This window comes from Pristiophorus japonicus, chromosome 10 (genome assembly GCF_044704955.1).
Source record: "Pristiophorus japonicus isolate sPriJap1 chromosome 10, sPriJap1.hap1, whole genome shotgun sequence".
NCBI classification, from domain to species: domain Eukaryota; kingdom Metazoa; phylum Chordata; class Chondrichthyes; family Pristiophoridae; genus Pristiophorus; species Pristiophorus japonicus.
In genome coordinates this window covers 153,521,445-153,546,814 of record NC_091986.1, presented here as the reverse complement: position 1 = coordinate 153,546,814, position 25,370 = coordinate 153,521,445, and the positions used below count along the sequence as shown (strand labels likewise).

At 43.1% G+C, this 25,370-nt stretch overlaps 1 protein-coding gene across 2 annotated transcripts in view; it reads right to left on the bottom strand.

Moving 5' to 3' along the window:
• The window catches only part of zmym2 (zinc finger, MYM-type 2), a 172,936-nt gene that overhangs the window by 52,790 nt on the left and 94,776 nt on the right, over positions 1-25,370 (bottom strand). For both annotated transcript variants that reach the window (XM_070892189.1, XM_070892190.1), the window contains exons 11-17: positions 25,010-25,160; positions 24,273-24,445; positions 23,036-23,201; positions 20,993-21,033; positions 9,358-9,493; positions 1,220-1,335; positions 827-998 (exon numbers count right to left, since the gene is read on the bottom strand). In XM_070892189.1, coding sequence (XP_070748290.1) covers positions 827-998; positions 1,220-1,335; positions 9,358-9,493; positions 20,993-21,033; positions 23,036-23,201; positions 24,273-24,445; positions 25,010-25,160 — 955 coding nt within the window. The remainder of the gene's footprint in view (positions 1-826; positions 999-1,219; positions 1,336-9,357; positions 9,494-20,992; positions 21,034-23,035; positions 23,202-24,272; positions 24,446-25,009; positions 25,161-25,370) is intronic.

Here is a 25,370-nt window from a genome sequence, read left to right as displayed (position 1 = left end):
GAAAGGGGTCGGTGGGGCTGGTTTGCCGCGCACTCCTTCCGCTGCCTCTGCCTGGATTCTTCACGCTCTTTGCGTTGAGACTGAAAGAGCTCAACGCCCTCCCAGATGCACTTTTTCCACTTCGGGAGGTCTTCGGCCAGGGTCTCCCAGGTGTCAGTGGTGATGTTGCACTTTACTAGGGAGGCTTTGAGGGTGTCCTTATAACTGTCCTCCTTTGGCTCATTTACCATGAAGGAGCTCCGCATAAAGCATTTGCTTAGGGAGTCTCGTATCTGGCATGCGAACTATCCAGCACTACTGTCGCTCCTGTTGTTTTACTTGGTTTCTTCCTAGCAATGTCTCTACAAGTCTTTCCCCCCACTTTCCTTTTCCATTTTACTGCTCCAATTTCCGCTAATTTCAACTTAATTTTTACCTCTTCAATGTCCTCATTTGCATTAATTTTATAACTTCTTAAAAGCAAAGACATGAAACAGTGAGAGATTTTAAAAACATGAATGATTTGGTGTTTCCAAAAAGCACATTTTTCTGAGTGAGGGAGGGAAGAGAAATGTAATATATTCAAGCTGCAAAGCAAGTTTTTTTTAAATCTTCTGACTTTAGTCAGTATTGGTGCTTTTTTGATAGTAGATGTGATACATTCATCCATTCACATAGACTTCACTAGAACTCATGGCGCATTCTAGTGGTGGAATGTAAAACTGCACACCCAGTAATGCATTCAATTTAAACTGCAGTTTCAATTTTATTTCTACTATTCAGCAGCGCTTGGGGAAAACAGAAAACAGCATTTCCTTCTCCCTTTCAAGCAAGTACCAAAGCTTACCACAAAATTCCATAGATACAGGATTCCTTTCTGCTTCAGCTATCATCTCAGCCATAGCAAGTATGTCAGCTTCAATCGGATTTGAAGGGACCTTCCTCTTTAGATCCTCTATTGTTTCAACTATCTTCTCAGCATTCTCTAGGGTAGTAGGTAGAAACACTGGAACAGGTACCTGCACCAGACATATTGCATTAATTGTTGCACATCTTATGACAAACAAGCTTATCAGGATAAAGAGGACAATGGTTAAAATTTAGGGAGTTGGGGGAAAGGGTAAAGAAAAATAACAGTTAAGTTTATCGATTTCATTTACTCAAACTGAGTTTAATTTTTTAACTACCTATCGGGGTTTCCTTCTAATATGCTGACTACATGTTTGAAGAATAAACTTACCGGAATAGGCAAAGAGACAGGTACTGGATAGTTGTTACAATACATGTGCATAGGCACTGGTATATAGACTGGCACGGGGATAGGCACAGGTATCAACTGAGGCTTCCAATCATCCTCTGAAATAAGCAAATATGGGAGTTTATGAAATATATATATATATCTTCATGTCAGAGATATACATAAAAATATTCTCCGACTTTCTGTGCTATGCCACTGCAGATCGACTAGTTAAAATCTTATGTTTGCATGCAATTCCATGCAACTTTCTCTATTATAAATGCCTATGCAATTTTGTTATGCTACAATATCATCACTGACAGGAGGGTGTGATCATAGCTTGACCAGTTTACATCAGCTGTTTCTATTATAAATGTGGACCTAGGAATTTATAATGGAAATATAAAAATAAGGACATTATGTATGATGTTGTGTCTGCATACACTGGTCCTATATCCTCGAACCCCACTTTACCTGAAGACTACACTTGCTATTGACGCCCATGTGCAATGCCACAGGACTGGTAACATATTAAAAGTCTCAATGTCTATCCACTTCCTGTTGTCACCTTTTGTGTCAACTTTTTCCCTTATAAATTCTTATGTTCAAATTTATAATGGAAATTGCCAAATGTAAACGTGCCACATTGTAGATACACCTACCCGCCAGTGGTGGCACTGTCACACCTCAGTTTTGCATCTCCTAGCTGCTTAGGCTGTACTGTAGAGAAACGCCTAACAACCAGCTCTTCTTCTTTGCTTCCTAAACTGGTGCAAGTTTTGCTATTTAACTATAAATATCAAGTCAAATTATTAAATACAGCTAATAACAGAATACATGACTTTAAAATAGGGACTGGATTACATGTGCCTAGTGTCGTTATTACCTGCCCTCTAATTCCATTTCACCTGAAGGCTGCAACTGACCGTGACTCCCCAAATGCAGTGTCACATAGACTGACTAATATACAAATATTTATAGGACTGTCAAACCATTAAAAATGATCTAAATTCCCTGGGATCCAAGGAAAAGTGGCAAGTTGGATCCAAAACTGTCTCAGTAGCAGGAAGCAATGGTCGACTAGTGTTTTTGTGACTGGAAGGTGGTTTTAGCGGTATATATAAGTGACTTAAGACATCAATGTAGGAGGCATGATTAAGAAGTTTGCAGATAATACAAAAATTGGTCATGTGGTTGATAGTGAGGAAGATAGTTGTAGACTGCAGGAAGATATCAATGGACTGGTCAGGTAGGCAGAAAATTGTCAAATGGAATTCAACCTGGAGAAGGGTGAGGTAATGCATTTGGGGAGGGCTAACAAGGCAATGGAATACATGGGAATACAAGGGAATAAATGGTAGGATACGGAGAAATGTAAAGGAACAGAGGGACCTTGGAGTGCATGTGCACAGATCCCTGAAGGTAGCAGGACATGTAGATAGAAACATAGAAAATAGGTGGAGTAGGCCATTCGGCCCTTCTAGCCTGCACCGCCATTCAATGAGTTCATGGCTGAACATTCAACTTCAGTACCCCATTCCTGCTTTCTCGCCATACCCCTTGATCCCCCTAGTAGTAAGGACCTCATCTAACTCCTTTTTGAATATATTTAGTGAATTGGCCTCAACAACTTTCTGTGGTAGAGAATTCCACAGGTTCACCACTCTCTGGGTGAAGAAGTTCCTCCGCATCTCTGTCCTAAATGGCTTACCCCTTATCCTTAGACTGTGACCTCTGGTTCTGGACCTCCCCAACATTGGGAACATTCTTCCTGCATCTAACCTGTCTAACCCCGTCAGAATTTTAAATGTTTCTATGAGGTCCCCTCTCATTCTTCTGAACTCCAGTGAATACAAGCCCAGTTGATCCAGTCTTTCTTGATAGGTCAGTCCCGCCATCCCGGGAATCAGTCTGGTGAACCTTCGCTGCACTCCCTCAATAGCAAGAATGTCCTTCCTCAGGTTAGGAGACCAAAACTGTACACAATACTCCAGGTGTGGCCTCACCAATACCCTGTACAACTGTAGCAACACCTCCCTGCCCCTGTACTCAAATCCCCTTGCTATGAAGGCCAACATGCCATTTGCTTTCTTAACCGCCTGCTGCACCTGCATGCCAACCTTCAATGACTGATGTACCATGACACCCAGGTCTCTTTGCACCTCCCCTTTTCCTAATCTGTCACCATTCAGATAATAGTCTGTCTCTCTGTTTTTACCACCAAAGTGGATAACCTCACATTTATCCACATTATACTTCATCTGCCATGCATTTGCCCACTCACCTAACCTATCCAAGTCGCTCTGCAGCCTCACAGCATCCTCCTCGCAGCTCACACTGCCACCCAACTTAGTGTCATCCGCAAATTTGGAGATATTACATTTAATCCCCTCATCTAAATCATTAATGTACAGTGTAAACAGCTGGGGCCCCAGCACAGAACCTTGCGGTACCCCACTAGTCACTGCCTGCCATTCTGAAAAGTACCCATTTACTCCTACTCTTTGCTTCCTGTCTGACAACCAGTTCTCAATCCATGTCAGTACACTACCCCCAATCCCATGTGCTCTAACTTTGCACATCAATCTCTTGTGTGGGACCTTGTCGAACGCCTTCTGAAAGTCCAAATATACCACATCAACTGGTTCTCCCTTGTCCACTCTACTGGAAACATCCTCAAAAAATTCCAAAAGATTTGTCAAGCATGATTTCCCTTTCACAAATCCATGCTGACTTGGACCTATCATGTCACCTCTTTCCAAATGCACTGCTATGACATCCTTAATAATTGATTCCATCATTTTACCCACTACCGATGTCAGGCTGACCGGTCTATAATTCCCTGTTTTCTCTCTCCCTCCTTTTTTAAAAAGTGGGGTTACATTGGCTACCCTCCACTCTATAGGAACTGATCCAGAGTCAATGGAATGTTGGAAAATGACTGTCAACGCATCCACTATTTCCAAGGCCACCTCCTTAAGTACTCTGGGATGCAGTCCATCAGGCCCTGGGGATTTATCGGCCTTCAATCCCATCAATTTCCCCAACACAATTTCCCGGCTAATAAGGATTTCCCTCAGTTCCTCCTCCTTACTAGACCCCCCGACCCCTTTTATAACCGGAAGGTTGTTCGTGTCCTCCTTCGTGAATACCGAACCAAAGTACTTGTTCAATTGGTCCGCCATTTCTTTGTTCCCCGTTATGACTTCCCCCGATTCTGACTGCAGGGGACCTACGTTTGTCTTTACTAACCTTTTTCTCTTTACATATCTATAGAAACTTTTGCAATCCGTCTTAATGTTCCCTGCAAGCTTCTTCTCGTACTCCATTTTCCCTGCCCTAATCAAACCCTTTGTCCTCCTCTGCTGAGTTCTAAATTTCTCCCAGTCCCCAGGTTCGCTGCTATTTCTGGCCAATTTGTATGCCACTTCCTTGGCTTTAATACGATCCCTGATTTCCCTTGATAGCCACGGTTGAGCCACCTTCCCTTTTTTATTTTTATGCCAGACAGGAATGTACAATTGTTGTAGTTCATCCATGCAGTTTCTAAATGTCTGCCATTGCCCATCCACAGTCAACCCCTTAAGTATCATTCGCCAATCCATCCCAGCCAATTCACGCCTCATACCTTCAAAGTTAACCTTCTTTAAGTTCTGGACCATGGTCTCTGAATTAACTGTTTCATTCTCCATCCCAATGCAGAATTCCACCATATTATGGTCACTCTTCCCCAAGGGGCCTCGCACAACGAGATTGCTAATTAATCCTCTCTCATTACATAACACCCAGTCTAAGATGGCCTCCCCCCTAATTGGTTCCTCGACATATTGGTCTAAAAAAACCATCCCTTGATGGTTAAGACAGCATGTGGGATACTTTCCTTTATTAGTTGAGGCATAGAATGTAAGAGCAAAGAGGTTATACTAGAACTGCATAAAACACTAGTTAGGCCACAGAAAAAGTACTGTATACAGTTCTGGCACATTACAGAAAATATGTTATTGTATTAGAGGGTACAGAAGAGATTTATGAGAATGTTGCGAGGACTGGAGAATTTTAGCAAGGAAGAAAGATTGGATAGGCTGAGGTTGTTTGCTTTGGAACAGAGGAGACTGAGGGGAGACTTAATTGAGGTGTATAAAATTATGAGGGGCCTAGATACAATGGAAAGGAAGGACCTATTTCCCTAAGCAGAGAGGTCAAGAACAAGGGAGCATTCTTTTCTTTATTCATTCATGGGATGTGTGCGATGCTGGCAAGGCCAGCATTTATTGCCCATCCCTAATTGCCCTGGAGAAGGAAGTGGTGAGCCACCTTCTTGAACCGCTGCAGTCCGTGTGGTGAAGGTACTCCTCACAGTGCTGTTAGGGCTGGAGTTCCAGGATTTTGACCCAGTGACGATGAAGGAATGGCGATATACTTCCAAGTCAGGATTGTAACTTGGAGAGGAACTTGCAGGTGATGGTGTTCCCATGCGCCTGCTGCCCTTGTCCTTCTAGGTGGTAGAGGTCGTGGGTTTTGGAGGTTCTGCCGAAGAAGCCTTGGCGAGTTGCTGCAGTGCATCTTGTAGATAGTACACACTGCACACGTGGAGTGAGTGAATGTGTAAGGTGGTGGATGGGGTGCCAATCAAGCGGGCTGCTTTGTCCTGGACGGTGTTGAGTTTCTTGAGTGTTGTTGGAGCTGCATTCATTCAGCCAAGTGGAGAGTATTTCATCACACTTCAGACTTGTGCCTTGTAGATGGTGGAAAGGCTTTGGGGAGTCATGAGGTGAGACACTCGCCGCAGAACGTCCAGGTCTTGCTGCATGCGGGCATGGACTGCTTCGTTATCTGAGGAGTTGTGAATGGCACTGAACACTGTGCAGTCATCAGCAAACATCCCCACTTCTAACCTCATGATGGAGAGAAGGTCATTGATGAAACAGCAGAAGATGGTTGGGCCTAGGACACTACCCTGAGGAACTCCTTCAGTGATATCCTGGGGCTGTATTGATTGACCTCCAACCACCACAACCATCTTCCTTTGTGTGAGGTATGACTCCAGTCCGTAGAGTTTCCCCCCCAATTCCCATTGACTTCAGTTTTACTAGGGCTCATTGATGCCACACTCGGTCAAATGCTGCTTTGATGTCAAGGGCGGTCACATAGAAAACAGAGACATAGAAAACATAGAAAATAGGTGCAGGAGTGGGCCATTCGGCCCTTCGAGCCTGCACCACCATTCAATATGATCATAGCTAATCATGCAACTTTAGTACCCCATTCCTGCTTTCTCTCCATACCCTTTGATCCCTTTAGCCGTGAGGGTCACATCTAACTCCCTTTTGAATATATCTAATGAACTGGCCTCAACAACTTTCTGTGGTAGAGAATTCCACAGGTTCACAATTCTCTGAGTGAAGAAATTTCTCCTCATCTCGGTCCTAAATGGCTTACCCCTTATCCTTAGACTGTGACCCCTGGTTCTGGACTTCCCCAACATCGGGAACATTCTTCCTGCATCTAACCTGTCCAATCCCGCCAAAATTGTATACGTTTCTATGAGACCCCCTCTCATTCTTCTAAATTCCAGTGAATATAAACCTAGTCGATCCAGCCTTTCTTCATTTGTCAGTCCTGCCATCCTGGGAATCAGTCTGGTGAACCTTCGCTGCACTCCCTCAATCACAAGAATGTCCTTCCTCAGATTAGGAGATCAAAACTGTACACAAATATTCAAGGTGTGGCCTCACCAAGGCCCTGTACAACTGCAGTAAGACCTCCCTGCTCCTATACTCAAATCCTCTCGCTATGAAGGCCAACATGCCATTTGCCTTCTTCACCGCCTGCTGTACCTACATGCCAACTTTCAATGTCTGATGTACCATGACACCCAGGTCTCGTTGCACCTCCCCTTTTCCTAATCTGTCACCATTCAGATAATATTCTGCCTTCCTGTTTTTGCCACCAAAGTGGATAACCTCACATTTATCTACATTATACTGCATCTGCCATGTATTTGCCCACTCACCTAACCTGTCCAAGTCACCCTGCAGCCTCTTAGCATCCTCCTCACAGCTCACACTGCCACACAGCTTAGTGTCATCTGCAAACTTGGAAATATTACATTCAATTCCTTCGTCTAAATCATTAATGTATAATGTAAATAGCTGGGGTCCCAGCACTGAACCTTGCGGTACTCCACTAGTCACTGCCTGCCATTCTGAAAAGGACCTGTTTATTCCGATTCTTTTCTTCCTGTTTGCCAATCAGTTCTCTATCCACGTCAATACATTACCCCCAATACCATGTGCTTTAATTTTGCACACCAATCTCTTGTGTGGGACCTTGTCAAAAGTCTTTTGAAAGTACAAATACACCACATCCACTGATTCTCCCTTGTCCAGTCCACTAGTTACATCCTCAAAAAATTCTAGAAGATTTGTCAAGCATGATTTCCCTTTCATAAATCTATGCTGACTTGGACCGAGCATGTCACTGCTTTCCAAATGCGCTGCTATTACATCTTTAATAATGGATTCCAACATTTTCCCCACTACTGATGTCAGGCTAACAGGTCTATAATTCCCTGTTTTCTCTCTCCCTCCTTTTTCAAAAAGTGGGGTTACATTAGCTACCCTCCAATCCATAGGAACTGATCCAGAGACCATGGAATGTTGGAAAATGACCACAAATGCATCCACTATTTCTAGGGCCGCTTCCTTACGTACTCTGGGATGCAGACTATCAGGCTCTGGGGATTTATCGGCCTTCAATCCCATCAATTTCCCGAACACAATTTCCTGACTAGTAAGATTTTCCTTCAGTTCCTCCTCCTCGCTAGACCCTCGGTCCTCTAGCATTTCCGGAAGGTTATTTGTGTCTTCCTTAGTGAAGACAGAACCAAAGTATGTGTTCAATTGGTCTGCCATTTCTTTGTTCCCCATTATAAATTCATCTGATTCTGAGTGCAAAGGACCTACATTTGTCTTCATTAATCTTTTTCTCTTCACGTATCTATAGAAGCTTTTGCAATCAGTTTTTATGTTCCCTGAAAGCTTACTCTCATAGATGTAAAGTAATTGGTAGAAGGACTAGAGGGGAGTTGAGGAGAAATCTTTTTACCCAGAGGGCGGTGGGAGTCTGGAATGCACTGCCTGAAAGGGTGATAGAAGCATAAACCCTCATCACATTTAAAAAGTACTTAGATATGCACATGAAGTGCCGTAACCTGCAAGGCTACAGACCAAGAGCAGGAAAGTGCGATTAGGCTGGATAGCTCTTTTTCGATCGGCGCAAACACGATGGGTTGAATGGCCTCGTTCTGTGCCGTAAATTTCTATGATTCTAAGTACACAGCGTCAGTCAGCAGCTGAGCAGATTTACCTCAACCAGTTGCTCAAAATTATTACTAAGTGGTAAGATTTTAATAAGAAAGTTTTTGAATTATATGTACCTGTGGGTATGCTCACAATTTTGTAGAGCCATTGTGCCATTGACAGGTCCAGGCAGTGGGCGGTCATTCAGCCCGACTGCATGCCTCTCTTCCGCGGCTACGTTAGCGCCACGGTGTCCCTGGAGATGGAGCACGCAGTGCACAGCGGTACGCTCACGGCCTTCTGCGAGAGGGGGGCACCGGAGGGATTGGTAGTGTATCATTACCCCCGGCAACCAAATTTTAATTTGATTTAAGTTTCCTTTAAAGTTTTATTTGGAAATTTTTGGGTTCCAGTGCCTTTATCAAATGGGGGCACTTGATTTAAAGTTATGCTCAAAATTGTTGTAGAGCTGTTGTATTATGAGTGGCTTAGCCAGTCACGTGATAACGAAGACTCAATAAAACCCCAGTCAATTGGGTCTAGGTCATCCACGATGAGGTATGCAGTTGTGAGCCTAGTGGATGAACTGGTGACCTATAGTTTGATTGTTAAACCTTTGAAATAAACCAACTAGTTCTTAAGAATTCATAGCAACACGTTACTATTAAGTAAAGAACCCATGAAGCAAATACATCACTGCCAAGCAAAAGCCAGGAGAATGTGGCAAATCTTCCTTCCCGAGAGTTTTCATGGGAGGTCCGGCCGATTTGAACAGCTGGGCCTAATTAACATCCCTCCCGGCACTCTGGTCAATCGCAGGTGGAAGGTGAAAATTCATACCTGTTTGACAGGATTTTGACTGCATATGAGGTTTACAGTAAGTAGCTTTTGTCTGGGTCAAAGGCTTGCACAACAATGCCTTATTTTTCAGCTCTTTTACAGGTGTTGGTGAAGGTGTTGATGTCTGGTTAGAAGCCTAAAAAATTAAAAGAGAAACACAATTAATGGAAAAATATACTTATGCCCTTCTTTTCCAGTGAAAGTGAAACTAGTAAAGGAGGAATAAAAGTCTAGGGAAGTAGTTTCCGTTTAATCTAATTTCCACCTCCTATTTCTGACTGAAGAAATTATTATATAGGATTACATAGGATACACAGCACAGAAACAGGCCATTCAGCCCAACCAGTCTATCCCGATGTTTATGCTTCACTTGAGCCTCCTCCTATCTTTCCTCATCTATATCTATCAGCATAGCACTCTATTCCCTACTCCCTCATATACGTCTATACTATTCGCTTCAACCACTCCCTGTGGTTGTGAGTTCCACATTCTCACCACTCAATTGTGGTGACACACACATTTGTTACCCAAGAGAAAATACGAGGATCGATTTTAACCCTGCCAGCTTGGTGAGATTGGGTCCAAGGGCTTCCCACTCGCTAACATTTTAATGCATCAGATTTTGGCTTCAGGTCAGGCACCCACGCCAGGCAATTAAAAGCTGCAATCCAATGATATCATACCCACTCCCGATGCATTTTAACCCATAATCACGAATGCCATGGCCAGTCCCAGACCAGACAGGAAAACCTAGCAGGATTGGCTGATAGTTCCAGAAACACTATTAAAATAAAAGGGGGGGATGCGGGGTCACAGTTGCAGCTCATTGGATCGTAGGCACTTTTGCTGTCTGGTTTGAGATGTGAGTTCCCAGCTTCCAGATAGTTATAACAACACTTTTTTTTGCCTTACCTTACAACCCTTAATCAGCTTTCTCTACTTACTAAGGGAGCCATTATTACCTTCTGTTTTGGATGGAGCAAGACTTGGAAGTGGAGTAGCAGCAGCAGCCTCAGAAACTACCACCAACAACAGTTGGGCTTCTCAGAGAGACAGTACACATGGTTTATGGGCCAAGAAGTCGTCTGCTTGGACCTATCTGAGGAGGAGTGCAGGAGGTGGCTGTACTTTTCAAGGCAGGCTAATGAAAACCGCTGGAACCACCTGCAACAGGACCTTCTGCCAGTGGCCCTCAAAGTAACCACAGCCTTGCATTTTTACACATCTGGATCCTTTCAGTCTGCTACTGGTGAAATCAGCTGCCTCTCCCAATCAGTAGATAACAACTGCATTAAGCAGGTCACTAATGCCCCTGTCACCAGGGCCAATTCCCCACTGACCTCAGCAGTGAACAGAACAGAGATTCTGCCTTTTCAGCAGTGGCAGGCTACAATTGCATGCAGGGCATGCTTGACTGTACACAAAAGCAAAATACTGTGGATGCTGGAATCTGAAATAAAAACAGAAAATTCTGGAAATCTCAGCGGGTCAGGCAGCATCTGTGGAGAGAAAAACAAAGTTAATGTTTCGGGTCGACGACCCTTCGTCAGAAATGCTGAATGTTCGAAAAGAGCACATACTTAAGCACTGAGAGGGGGAGGGGAAGAAAGAACAAAAGGGAGGGTCTGTGGTAGGGTGGAAGGCAGAGAGATTATAGAGACAAAAGGGATGATGGGCCAAATTGAAATGGTAATGACAGAAGTTAGAAAATCTGGATGGGGTCTGAATGTCAGAGTAATGACCAGCTGCCATTAGAGAGAAAAAAAAGAAGAAAAACATAAGATGGGGGGGGGGGGGGGGGGGGGGGGGGGAAGAGAAAGGGAGCCAAAGATAGCCAGAGGCTATGCTATGAAATTGTTGAACTCGATGTTGAGTGCAGAAGGCTGTAAAGTACCTAAACGAAAGATGAGGTGCTGTTCCCCGAGCTTGCGTTGAGCTTCATTGGAACAGTGCAGGAGTCCGAGGACGGAGATATCAGAGTGGGAGTGGAGTGGAGAATTAAAGTGACAGGCGATCGGAAGCTCAGGGTCACACTTACGGACTGAACGGAGGAGTTCAGCAAAGCGGTCACCCAATTTACGCTTGGTCTCCCCAATGTAGAGGAGTCCACATCGTGAGCAGCAAATACAGTATACTAAATTGAAAGAAATACAAGTAAATCGCTGTTTCACCTGGGTCCTTGGATAGTGGGAAGGGAGGAGGTAAAAGGGCAGGGGTTGCATCGCTTGCACTTACATGGGAAGGTGCCGTGGAAAGGGGAGGGGATGCTTGAGGTGACTGTGGAATGGACCAGAGTGTCACAGAGGAAGCGGTCACTTTGGAAAGCTGAGAGGGGAGGGGAAGATGTGATTGGTGATGGAGTCATGCTGCAGGTGGCGGAAAGGCAGAGATTGATCCGTTGAATGTGGAGGCTGGTGGGGTGAAAGGTGAGGACAAGGAGAACCCTGACATGGCTCTGAGAGGGAGGGGAAGGAGTGAGAGTAGAGGTGCAGGAAATACATAAGAACATAAGAAATAGGAGCAGGAGTAGACCACACGGCCCCTCGAGCCTGCTCCGCCATTCAATAACATGACTGATCTGATCATGGACTCAGCTCCACTTCCCTGCCTGCTCCCTATAACCCCTTATTGTTTAAGAAACTGTCTATTTCTGTCTTAAATTTATTCAATGTCCCAACTTCCACAGCTCTCTGGGGCAACGAATCCATTGATTTACAACCCTCAGAGAAGAAATTTCTCCTCATCTCAGTTTTAAATGGGCGGTCCCTTATTCTAAGATCATGCCCTCTAGTTCTAATCTCCCCCATCGTCTCTACATCCACCTTGTCAAGCCCCCTCATAATCTTATATGTTTCGATAAGATCATCTCTCATTCTTCTGAATTCCATCTCCAGAATCAACCTAGTGAACCTTCTCTGAACTGCCTCCAAAGCAAGTATATCCATTCATAAATATGGAAACCAAAATTGCACGCAGTATTCCAGGTGTGGCCTCACCAATACCCTGTATAACTGCAGCAAGACTTCCCTGCTTTTATACTCCATCCCCTTTGCAATAAAGGACAAGATTCCATTGGCCTTCCTGATCACTTGCGGTACCTGCATACTATCCTTTAGTGTTTCATGCACAAGTACCCCCAGGTCCCAACACTCGATGCAACGGATGAGACCAAGGAGAGTTTTTATTCCAACCTCGAAATATCCCTGTCCTGCGTCCCACGGGCGACAAATTGATCCTCCTAGGTGACTTCAATGCCAGGATCGGCAAAGACATAGCCCTCTGGGGAGGCGTGATTGGCAGAGGGGGGGTAGGGAAAGCCAACTCCAACGGTACCCTACTCCTGACAAAATGTCTAGAACATGAACTCCTCATCACCAACACCCTGTTCCGCCAGAGGGACAAATACAAGGCATTGTGGCAACATCCTCGCTCCAAACACTGGCACCTGCTCAACTATGTCATCGTCCGAGCCAGGGATCGCAAGGATGTGCGCATCACCCACGCCATGACAGGAACTGACGATTGCTGGATGGACCACCGCCTAATCCGATCCATCATCGACATTAACATAGCCCCAAAGCGGAGGGGACAGCAGAAGCAGTGCCGCAAAAAAGGCAATGCCGGGGCACTTAAAGACCCAGCTAAGAGAACCCTATACAGCCAGCGCCTCACAGCTAACCTGGCGTGCCTTGATGACACTGAGATGCTGAATGCCCACAGTGCTTGGTCTGCCCTCCAGGCCTTCATAACCAGTGCCTGTGAAGAGACACTTGGTCATTCAACCAGAAAACACTAGGACTGATTTGATGAAAATGATCAGGGGATCCAAGAACTAATAGATCACAAGCGCAGAGCATTTCTGAGCCTCAAGTAACAATCCAACTCGGGAGCAGCAAAGCAACATTATAGATGGCTCAAGGCTGAGGTCCAACAAAAAACTCAGGAGCTAAAGAACAGGTGGTGGATGGAGAAAGCACAGGAGATACAACTAGCCGACAGCCACTATATGCGAGGATTCTTCATTGCAGTCAAGGCTACCTACGGTCGAAACTCCCAAGGCCCCATCCCATTGCTGGCCAAGAACGGGGAAACACTCATCAAGGACACCACGGCTGTCAGGGCCCGCTGGAAGGAGCACTTCGAAGAACTCGTCAATCGAGACTCTGCCTTTGACTCGAGCATGCGAACCGCCACCACCTCAGTGAAACCCCAATGCTGCACAAGGTAGAAAAAGCCATAAAACAGCTCAAGAACAACAAGGCTACGGGAGCAGATGGAATCCCTGCTGAGGCGCTAAAGTATGGCGAAGAGGCGTTGTTGGCGCGGATACATGACCTCATCTCTCTCAGCTGGAGGGAGGAGAGCATGCCGGGAGATCTCCGAGATGCAGTGATCGTGACCATCTTTAAAAAAGGGGACAAGTCCGACTGCGGCAACTACAGGGGAATCTCCCTGCTACCAGCCACTGGGAAAGTTGTCGCTAGAGTTCTCCTCAATTGTCTTCTCCCTGCGACCGTAGCTCCCCCCAGAATCACAGTGCGGATTTCGTCCCCTACGGCGCACAATGGACATGATCTTTGCAGCGCGACAGCTGCAGGAAAAATGCAGGGAGCAGCGGCAGCCCTTCTATGTGGCCTTATTTGACCGTACAAAGGCCTTTGACACGGTCAACCGCGAGGGTCTATGGAGCGTCCGCCTCCGTTTCGGATGACTCCAAAACCTTGTCAACATCCTACGCCTGCTCCACGACGACATGCAGGCCACGATCCTTACCAACGGATCCATCACAGACCCAATCCACGTCCGGACCGGGGTCAAACAGGGCTGCGTCATCGCTCCAACCCTCTTCTCAATCTTCCTCGCTGCCATGCTCCACCTCACAGTCAACAAGCTCCCCGCTGGAGTGGAACTAAACTACAGAACCAGTGGGAAGCTGTTTAACCTACGCCGCCTCCAGGCCAGGTCTAAGATCACCCCAACCTCTGTCGTTGAGCTACAGTACACGGACGACGCCTGTGTCTGCGCACATTCTGAGGCTGAACTCCAGGATATAGTCGATGTATTTACTGAGGCATATGAAAGCATAGGCCTTACGTTAAACATCCATAAGACAAAGGTTCTCCACCAGCCTGTCCTCGTTGCACAGCACTATCCCCCAGTCATCAAGATCCATGGCGCAGACTTCGACAACGTGGGCCATTTCCCATACCTCGGGAGCTTCTTTGTCAACAAAAGCAGACATTGATGTGGAGATTCAACATCGCCTCCAGTGCGCCAGTGCAGCCTTCAGATGCCTGAGAAAAAGAGTGTTCGAAGACCAGGCCCTCAAATCTACCACCAAGCTCATGTTCTACAGGGCTGTAGTAATACCGCCCTCCTGTATGGCTCAGAGGCATGGACGGGAGATATATCACCAACGATGTCTCCGCAAGATCTTGCAAATCCCTTGGGAGGACAGGCGCACCAACATCAGTGTCCTTGTCCAGGCTAACATCCCCAGTATTGAAGCACAGACCACACTTGATCAGCTTCGCTGGGCAGGTCACATAGTTCGCATGCCAGACACGAGACTCCCTAAACAAATGCTCTATGCGGAGCTCCTTCACGACAAACGAGCCAAAGGTGGGCAGCGGAAACATTTCAAGGACACCCTCAAAGCCTCCCTGATAAAATGCGACATCACCACTGACACCTGGGAGTCCTTGGCCGAAGACTGCCCTAGGTGGAGAAAGTGCATCGGGAGGGCGCTGAGCTCTTCGAATCTCAACGCCGAGAGCGTGAAGAGGTCAAGCGCAGGCAGCGGAAGGAGCGTGCGGCAAATCGGTCCCACCCACCCCTTCCCTCAACGACCGTCTGTCCCACCTGTGACAGAGTCTGTGGCTATTGGACTGTTCAGCCACCAAAGAACTCACTGCAGGAGTGGAAGCAAGTCTTCCTCGATTCCGAGGGACTGCGTATGATGATCAGTGGATATTGGTCAAAAGCCTAATCCCAGAAATGGAGACAGAGAAGTCAAGGAAGGGAAGGGAAGAGTCAGAAATGGATCATGTGAATGTGAGGGAAGGTGGAAATTGGATGCAAAGTGAATGAAATTTTCAAGTCCAGGGCGAGAGCAGGAATGCTAAACAGCGCGCTAAAAGATCCTCTCGGAATGAGTGATCAGAGTATGGTTGAATTTGTAATACAGATTGAGGCTGAGGAAGTAGTGTCTCAAACGAGCGTACTATGCTTAAACAAAGGGGACTACAGTGGGATGAGGGCAGAGTTGGCTAAAGTAGACTGGGAACACTGACTAAACGGTGGCACAACTGAGGAACAGTGGAGGACTTTTAAGGAGCTCTTTCTTTCATAGTGCTCAACAAAAATATATTCCAGTGAAAAAGAAGGGGAGGTAAGAGATGGGATAACCAGCCATGGATAACTAAGGAAATAAAGGAGACTATCAAATTAAAAACCAATGCGTATAAGGTGGCCAAGGTTAGTGGGAAACTAGAAGATTGGGAAAATTTTAAACGACAGCAAAGAATGACTAAGAAAGCAATAAAAAAAGGAAAGATAGATTACAAAAGTAAACTTGCACAAAACATAAAAACAGATAGTAAAAGCTTTCACCGATATATAAAACGGAAAAGAGTGACTAAAGTAAATGTTGGTCCCTTAGATGATGAGAAGGGGGATTTAATAATGGGAAATGTGGAAATGGCTGAGACCTTAAATAATTATTTTGCTTCGGTCTTCACAGTGGAAGACACAAAAACCATGCCAAAAATTGCTGGTCATGGGAATGTGGGAAGGGAGGACCTTGAGACAATCACAATCACTCGGGGGGTAGTGCTGGACTGGCTAATGGATCTCAAGGTAGACAAGTCCCCTGGTCTTGATGAAATGCATCCCAGGGTATTAAAAGAGATGGTGGAAGTTATAGCAGATGCATTCGTTATAATCTACCAAAATTCTCTGGACTCTGGGGAGGTACCATCGGATTGGAAAGCAGCTAATGTAACGCCTCTGTTTAAAAAAGGGGGCAGACAAAAGGCAGGTAACTATAGGCCGGTTAGTTTAACATCTGTAGTGGGGAAAATGCTTGAAGCTATCATTAAGGAAGAAATAGCGGGACATCTAGATAGGAATAGTGCAATCAAGCAGACGCAACATGGATTCATGAAGGGGAAATCATGTTTAACTAATTTACTGGAATTCTTTGAGGATATAACGAGAATGGTGGATAGAGGTGTACCGATGGATGTGGTGTATTTAGATTTCCAAAAGGCATTCGATAAGGTGCCACACAAAAGGTTACTGCAGAAGATAAAGGTACGTGGAGTCAGAGGAAATGTATTAGCATGGATCGAGAATTGGATGGCTAACAGAAAGCAAAGAGTCGGGATAAATGGGTTGGAAATCGGTGGTTAGTGGTGTGCCACAGGGATCGGTGCTGGGACCACAACTGTTTACAATATATATAGATGACCTGGAAGAGGGGACAGAGTGTAGTGTAACAAAATTTGCAGATGACACAAAGATTAGTGGGAAAGCGGGTTGTGTAGAGGACACAGAGAGGCTGCAAAGAGATTTAGATAGGTTAAGCGAATGGGCTACGGTTTGGCAGATGGAATACAATGTCGGAAAATGTGAGGTCATCCACCTTGGAAAAAAAAACAGTAAAAGGGAATATTATTTGAATGGGGAGAAATTACAACATGCTGCGGTGCAGAGGGACCTGGGGGTCCTCGTGCATGAATCCCAAAAAGTTAGTTTGCAGGTGCAGCAGGTAATCAGGAAGGCGAATGGAATGTTGACCCTCATTGCGAGAGGGATGGAGTACAAAAGCAGGGAGGTCCTGCTGCAACTGTACAGGGTATTGGTGAGGCTGCACCTGGAGTACTGCGTGCAGTTTTGGTCACCTTACTTAAGGAAGGATATACTAGCTTTGGAGGGGGTACAGAGACGATTCACTAGGCTGATTCCGGAGATGAGGGGGTTACCTTATGATGATAGATTGAGTAGACTGGGTCTTTACTCGGAGTTCAGAAGGATGAGGAGTGATCTTATAGAAACATTTAAAATAATGAAAGGGATAGACAAGATAGAGGCAGAGAGGTTATTTCCACTGGTCAGGGAGACTAGAACTAGGGGGCACAGCCTCAAAATACGGGGGAGCCAATTTAAAACCGAGTTGAGAAAGAATTTCTTCTCCCAGAGGGTTGTGAATCTGTGGAATTCTCTGCCCAGGGAAACAGTTGAGGCTAGCTCATTAATGTATTCAAATCACAGATAGATAGATTTTTAACCAATAAGGGAATTCAGGGTTATGGGGAGCGGGCGGGTAAGTGGAGCTGAGTCCACGGCCAGATCAGCCATGATCTTGTTGAGTGGCGGAGCAGGCTCGAGGGGCTAGATGGCTTACTCCTGTTCCTATTTCGTATGTAAACAGCGGAAGCAGCATGCTATAGACTGTACATATGTGGCCATTAGGGCACTGGAACACTAGCCAGTAACATTTGTAAATAGAAAAGGACGTCACTTTATCAATAAACAGTTAGTGGTCAATCAGCAGCAGCAGAATTGCATTCTACCACAATCTATAACCTCATGGCCAGGCATATTACTCTTCCACCACCATCAAGCCAGATAACCAACCGTGGTTCAATAAGGAGTGTAGAAGAGCATGCCAGGAGCAGCACCAGGCGACCTGAAAACAAGGTACCAACCTGAAGCTTCAACTCGGGGCTACATGCATGCTAAACAGCGAAAGCAGCATGCTATAGACCAAGATTAGCGATCCCACAACCAACGGATCAGTTCAAATGAAGCAGTCCATGCCCGCATGCCACAAGACCCTGACAACAGGCTTGGGCTGATAAGTGACAAGTAACATTTGCACCACACAAGTGCCAGACAATGACTATCTCCAACAGGAGTCTAACCACCTTCCCTTGACATTCAATGGCATTACAATCGCCGAATCTCCCCACCATCAACATTCTGGAGATCGCCAGTTATCTGAAACTTAATTACGGATGGACAATAAAGGCTGGCGATGCCCAAATCCCGAAAATGAACGAAAAAAAAAAAGTTTTATAATTTTCATTGAATGTTCTCCAACAAATAGCGAGTCATTTTGCTTGCGATTTATGGCTTTGCTTTGAAGAAGTCTGCACTTATGTTAGATCTGAATTTAGTCACTGCGGGAAAAATGTAAAAGCTTCCATATGAAACTACAGTTTTAAAATAGTATGAACTTATGTAATGAGAAATTTCAACTGCTAATTGAAACTCAGCTGTTTACTGCACAGTATGCCTGCAATCTAAAGTTACATGACAACCCACATTTGGTTTGTATTTCATAACCAGCTAAAATCTTCCATATTGCTGTTTCTCATGCAACAAATATTCTGGAAATGACAACATAAGAAATAAGAGCAGGAGTAGACCATTTGGTCTCTCAAGCCTGCTTCGACATTCAACAAGATCATGGCTGATCTGATCTTGACCTCAACTCCCTGCCCACTCCCCATAACCCTTGACTCCCTTATCATCTGACCATCTCCACCTTAAATATATTCAATGATCCAGCAGCTTCCACAGCTCTCTGGGGTAGAGAATTTCAAAGATTCACAATCCTCTGAAAAGAAATTTCTAATTTCCATTTTAAATGGATGACCCATTATTCTGAAACTATGCCCCCTAGTTCTAGATTCTCGCACAAGTTAAAACATCCTCTCTGCATCTACCCTGTCAAGCCTCTTCAGAACCTTATGTGTTTTGACAAGATCCCCTCTCATTCTTCTAAACTCCAATGAGTATAGGCCCAACCTGCGCAACCTTTCTTCATAAAACCCCTTCATTTCAAGAATCAACCTCGTGAACCTTCACTGAACTGCCTCCAATGCAAGTATATCCCTCCTTAAATAAGGAGACCGAAACTGTATACAGTACTCCAGGTGTGGTCTCACCAACACCCTGTACAGTTGTAGCAGGACTTCCCTACTTTTATACTCCATCCCCCTTGCAATAAAGGTCAATGACCCATTTGCCTTCCTAATTACTTGCTGTACCTGCTTACTAACATTTTGTGTTTCATGTACAAGGACCCCCAGATCCCTCTATACTGTGGCATTTTGTAATCTCTCTCCATTTAAATAATAATTTGCTTTTTTATTCTTCCTACCAAAGTGGATAACCTCACATTTTCCCACATTTTTGCCCACTCACTTAGCCTATCTATCAAATGAAGCAACCATGAAGCTGGAACACTAGCCAGCAACGGATTACTATGGATGCTGTCTTCCAGCATGCAAACAGAATGAGACATGTGTTTTATGATGCTTCTGAAGAGACCAACTGCTGTTGTTGTCGTCACAAGATAGTTTAATATGTATTTAGCTGTAGTGATGATCAAAAGGCAGACAATGTTTCAGTGCATCCATTAAATGAAGCAGTTCAAAAGCAAAGAAACCCAGTCTGTGAAAATGGCAGTAGATAAACAAAAAGAGAGACAAATTCCACAACAAGATTGGAATTCATAATGGAATTAACAAACACTGATGTTTATTGCATTTAGGCTGTCAAAGTCATTGCTGAACAACTGACATTGCTCAACACTTTTGTGTCGATGTTGTCATTATCTGTGCAGAAGAGGCTGACAAAGAAGTCACAGTCTTTTTCTATAGAGCTGTCAGAGAATTGGAATACAACAGTGGCTCAATCTTCATTCAGGAAAGCCATTGTGCTGTTCAATCTCCATCAGAAATCTTTTGTCTTGTGTGTAGAAATCATGAGTATTGACTGATATCCCGCTTTGTGGCTTGTGGCGAAGACAAAACAAAACTAGAAAGTAAATTCCACTCCTACCTGACCATGTCTGTTCCAGAAAATATTATGACATCTATTGAGTTTTGGAAAATACATTACAAATATTCCAAATTTTTGCTGTCTCTTGCATTCTCAGTGTCCTTGGCGGATACAGAGAAAATATCCTCCCAATTTCGGCTACATCCAAAGTGAATTGCAAGTGAAAAAACCCTGACATACATGTATTATAACACAGCTGCTGTGAGCATATGCTTGCCAGAACTTTTTGAACTGTTATTGAGCTCAATAAAAGTGAAGTCCCTGAAATGTACAAAAAATTGTGGGTTGTCACTTAGCTTAATTGTGTCTTTAAAAAAAAAATAAAGCCCCATGCTTGTTTTCTTGAATTATAGTGATGTTTCAAATAACTGATTTTTCTACTCATTTCCTTTGAATTTTTTTGGAGTTCATTCCCTCTCCCCTGGTTTTTAAGGTTAAAAATAGAACCAGAACAGCAGTTGGGGAAAAAAAGGTAGCAATAATGGATTTTAATTATCCTTATCTATACTACAAGTGAGTTGCTCAACTGTGAGCAAAAAGTTATTTACAGGGTTATCCTATAATATGGTGCATACACAATCCAATTAAAACATTTTTTTTGTCACATTAATTTAGATGTGATAATTAACATGCAAATTAACACATTTTGCTAAAATATGAATAAAATTCAGAGCCAGAATACACAGCAAATAAAGGGGAGGGGAGAGTGGGGCGGACCTGGAAAAGGCTGCGTTCAAATACAATTATAGATATGAAATGTACTAATTTGGAGAATACTTACTGTGACTTTAAAAACTTGGGTCTGAACATTTTGATCTGAAACTGAAAAATGGAACAATATTTTAATTACGTACAGTTGTCAGTTGAATGAGACGATTCAAATAACTGTGGGCAAATTTTAGCTCTACACTTTTATTCTGAAGTACAAGCAAAAGATATGTTTTACGTCCAACAGCTCACTGTGTTGTATCCGGTGAACAGCAATGTTATACAGTTCAGGAAGTTGGCAGGTTAAATCCCCAGTTTATAATGAATAAGCTGATATCAGCTGACACTGCAATAGGGCTGATATAAATTGGTCTCAGTGTCCTTTAGTTTTGGGTGGTGTTAGTGGTGGTGGTGGGGGGGGGGGGGGCAGCAGAGAGGAGAGAGACCACCACCCGTGGTTCTTTCTCGATTGTTCTCCAGCTACCCCTGCTAGAAATAAATCTATGTGAATACCTGCGGGACAGAATTGGGTTCTGCAGTAATGCTCCTGTGGTCAAATAGCCTGGTACCTATGCATCCTATGGAGTCAAAGCCTTCAGGAGAGGATGGGGAAAGATTGATGGAAAATGTTATTTTTTCTAATAACAAAATTTGAAAAGGAACTCCAAATTGAAAGGTGCAAAAAAATAAGCAAAAATTCTGCAGTCTACCATTAATTTCATCCACTAATTATAGAGTTTGCAGCCATGCAATATACTTGCAATAGCTTAACTCTGATGTTCAATATTTGCCTCATGGGTGACCTGCTCCAACACCTAAAGTCACTTGTGGGATGTGCATCTTACTTACATGCTTTGCATTATAATCTTTAAAAAGGTTCACATTAATACAAAATAATGGGTAGCTATGAACTGCATGCACGGGATTCAAATGAACTATAGATATGAGAGAGAGAGAGAGAAAGAAAACAAAGTTTTGCAGTTATACTTCCATTGTTGGGAGAGTCTCAGCCATTTTAAATTGCCTAGCTTCAGCACATTGTTGTATGGGAATCCCTTTATAGTGTCACTACTGTAGCTTGATCAGAAAATTAGCAGAGAAGATTACAGAGACATTCTATAAGAAAAGAATGTTTATACACTCAAGCTTTCTACTGCATCATGAGGGATGAGTTATCTCATTGCCTGTAAACTGACATTAGCCTGGTCTTCTATTAAAAAAGAACTGAAATTCAGGGATGAGAGATTTCAGTTATGTGGATTGACTAGAGTAGTTGGTATTGTTGTCCTTAGAGCAGAGATGATTAAGGGGAAATTTAATAGAGGTGTTCAAAATCAAAAGGGGTTTAAGGGTAAGTTAAGGACATAGATTTAAGATAATTGGCAAAAGTAACAGCAGGGGGGCGGGGGGGAGGGGGTGAGAATTTATTTTTATGCAGCGAGTTATGATGATCTGGAATGTACTGCCTGAAAGGGTGGTGGCCGTAGATTTAATAATAATTTTCAAAAGGGAATTGGATCTATACTTGAAAAGGAAAAATCTGTAGGGCAATGGGGAAATGGGACTAACTGGAGAGATCTTTTCAAGAACCGGCACAGGCACAACGGGCCGGATGGCCTCATTATGTGTCGCAAGATTTTACAATTTTGTTTTCCTGTTCAACAAGCTTTTACGCAAGCTGCATTAAGTGACATTAGCAAGTAGCAGTGTCAGAACAGTAACCACTGCTCACTTAATCAATAGAGTTGCCAAGTGAGCAAGCAAACGTGTTAGCCTTCAAAAAAGTTTTAATATCTGCTATAAATATGATTGGATAGGTACATTTAGTTGAGGATGGGGATAAATATGTTACTGGTTACAGGGCAATGACTGACCAATAAGACACTAGACAAATATACAGGGCAGATTATATAGAAGTGAGAAAATTCCATTTCCCCTTACTCTGTCATTTGACAGTACTCCTGCAATCAGGAAAATGGCAAATCTGGACTGCTGACTTCTTAATGGCGGGCCTCAATTCTGCTCTGTAATCAGCTGGCAGGAGTATTCAACCACAAATATGAGTAAATATCTTTAAATGCAGTGCAATTTTATTTTCTCGTGATCAAGTACCTACCCATAATCATGTTTTCAGGGCCTTTTTGTGTATACATGTTGGGTTCATTCTGCTGACTATAGAACTGCAGAAGGCATTGTTGATTACAAAAATGCTTCATTTCTCCCCGCCACTGAACTGTTTCAGTCAGCTCTCTCTGAGCTTTACAGCAGTCACATCTTGCAGCCTAAAAGGAAAAAGGTCATTTCTGAAATACAATGTCTCTATATTTAGGTAACATAAAAAATTAGGTCACACAGGCTGTAAAACAATCTTGTGTACTGCAAGTTAAACAGATACTGATTTTAGATCCAATTTGATTAAAGGATTCATTTGTATACTCTTTCATGCTACTTATTTAACAGTTTAAGTTGTGTACTATTAATTTTTTCCACTCATATTTATCTATTTATGCACAATGCAATACTGGTATCAGAAAATAGTGTTGAAAGTAATGTGACAGTTGCCTATAATGTTATGGCATCAAGGTAAGCCACCTACCAGGAATTGGGTTCATGTTGTCCACTTCAGATAAATAATTTTATTAGGAATGCACGTGTATCTGACAAAAAGCAACTAAGCAATAGCAAACGTTTATAGAAGATGCCAATATGCACAACTTGTATTGCTTCATACAGTTTATCTGAATTTCACATCTATTCCTACTATAACACTGCACTCATTTAGTACATTTATGTCAACTTACACAACTTTACAAGGAAATATGAGAAAAAAACCTGCATAGAGTTACATACATAAGGTTTCAAAATTATTTTGAAAATTACATAAATACCATACTTTACTAAATTTATTTTGCCATGCTGCAGAAAATTGCTAATAGAATTGAAACTGTGGCAAATAGAAAAAGTTAAAATAAATCTTGTTCTGAATGTGCTTTTGTTTAACATCTAGAAAATAATTATCCAGTTCTTATTTTGTAATATTTTTGCAGTAAAAAAGAATATGTACCCTTGAGGATTGCGTCACCAATCAGAAAGGTCAACAGTCTGTAAATTTTCCTTCACATAATCTATACCGTCTATATAACTATTCATTCCAGGGAAAATGATCTGATCTGTTTTAATTAATAATATTCCATATTAATGAATTGCCACCATATGCTCGTGAAACAGGTTAGGGACTAGATTTAAAAGTAAAAACTGTCTGCAATTTATATGGCAATTCTGATTGTAAATGAGAATCTTAAGATAAAAATAAAAATACAAATCATCTATTTAAAAGAGTAAACTTCACTGACCTTAAAGTACCAGTCTATAAACCTTTTGCAACAATCATCACTACAAAAATCTCTTGCTTTTCCATCAATTTCTTTAGCTGCTGCTCGCTTACACATCTGGGAGCAGTAACTGCAGGTAACACAGCGCAGACCCAAACGTTTTGCGAAGTCCTGCTTATACAGAAGCTTACAGCCTGAAAACAGACAGTTGTTTTTCTTTAAAGCAATCTTCCATCCATATAAACAAATATATATAAACTTGGGTAAAATAACCCCGCATTCAAGTACTGGATAATGCATTAAAAATATTTTTTCACCTACGCGATGAAATGCTTTAGTCTTTTTTATTTATCTTTTCAACCTTGGCAGTGTCTTGCACTACATGCCTCCACTTTAATTTCTCAATACCAATAAAAAAGCATAAGTTGACACAAAACTTTCTCCCCGAAAAGGCTGTGGATGCTGGGTCAATTTAAATTTTCAAGACTGAGATCGACAGATTTTGGTAACAAGGCAAAATAATCAAAGGTGGGGAAATGGAGTTGAAGTACTGATCAGTCATGATCTAATTAAATGGCAGAACAGGCTCTAGGGGCTGAATGAACTACTCCGGTTCCTATGTTCTAGTGCTAAATATACAGTGTTAAAAAAAGATTTTTAAATCAGATACAAAACTCTTTAAAAAAAATTTAAAATTACTTTTCCACCACAAAGTTCAAATGTAGGCTAGCTACATATGTCAGTGTAATGAAACCTACCTTCACTGCAGAATGGTTTATTTACTCCCGAGAACTTCACAGTTTCATGTACAGTTTTCTCTTCCTGACAATATTCACAGTATGACACTACGCAGTGCAGCTTCTTGAAGTCCTCACAGCACATTTTGCTGCAGAACTGAAATACCTTATTCTGAAGGAAAAATGTAAATTACTATAATAAAATATTTTTTACTGGCAAAACAAATTAATTAAATAACCAAGGTGCTGAGGATGAGTGTACTTTTGGCATCCCGTATTTACATCAAACACAGCTAAGTGTGATTTAAGTTCTCTAAATTCTTTTCAAACAAGATTTCTTAATCCAGTCTGAGAATAACAACTCCGAGTGTGAATCTTTCCA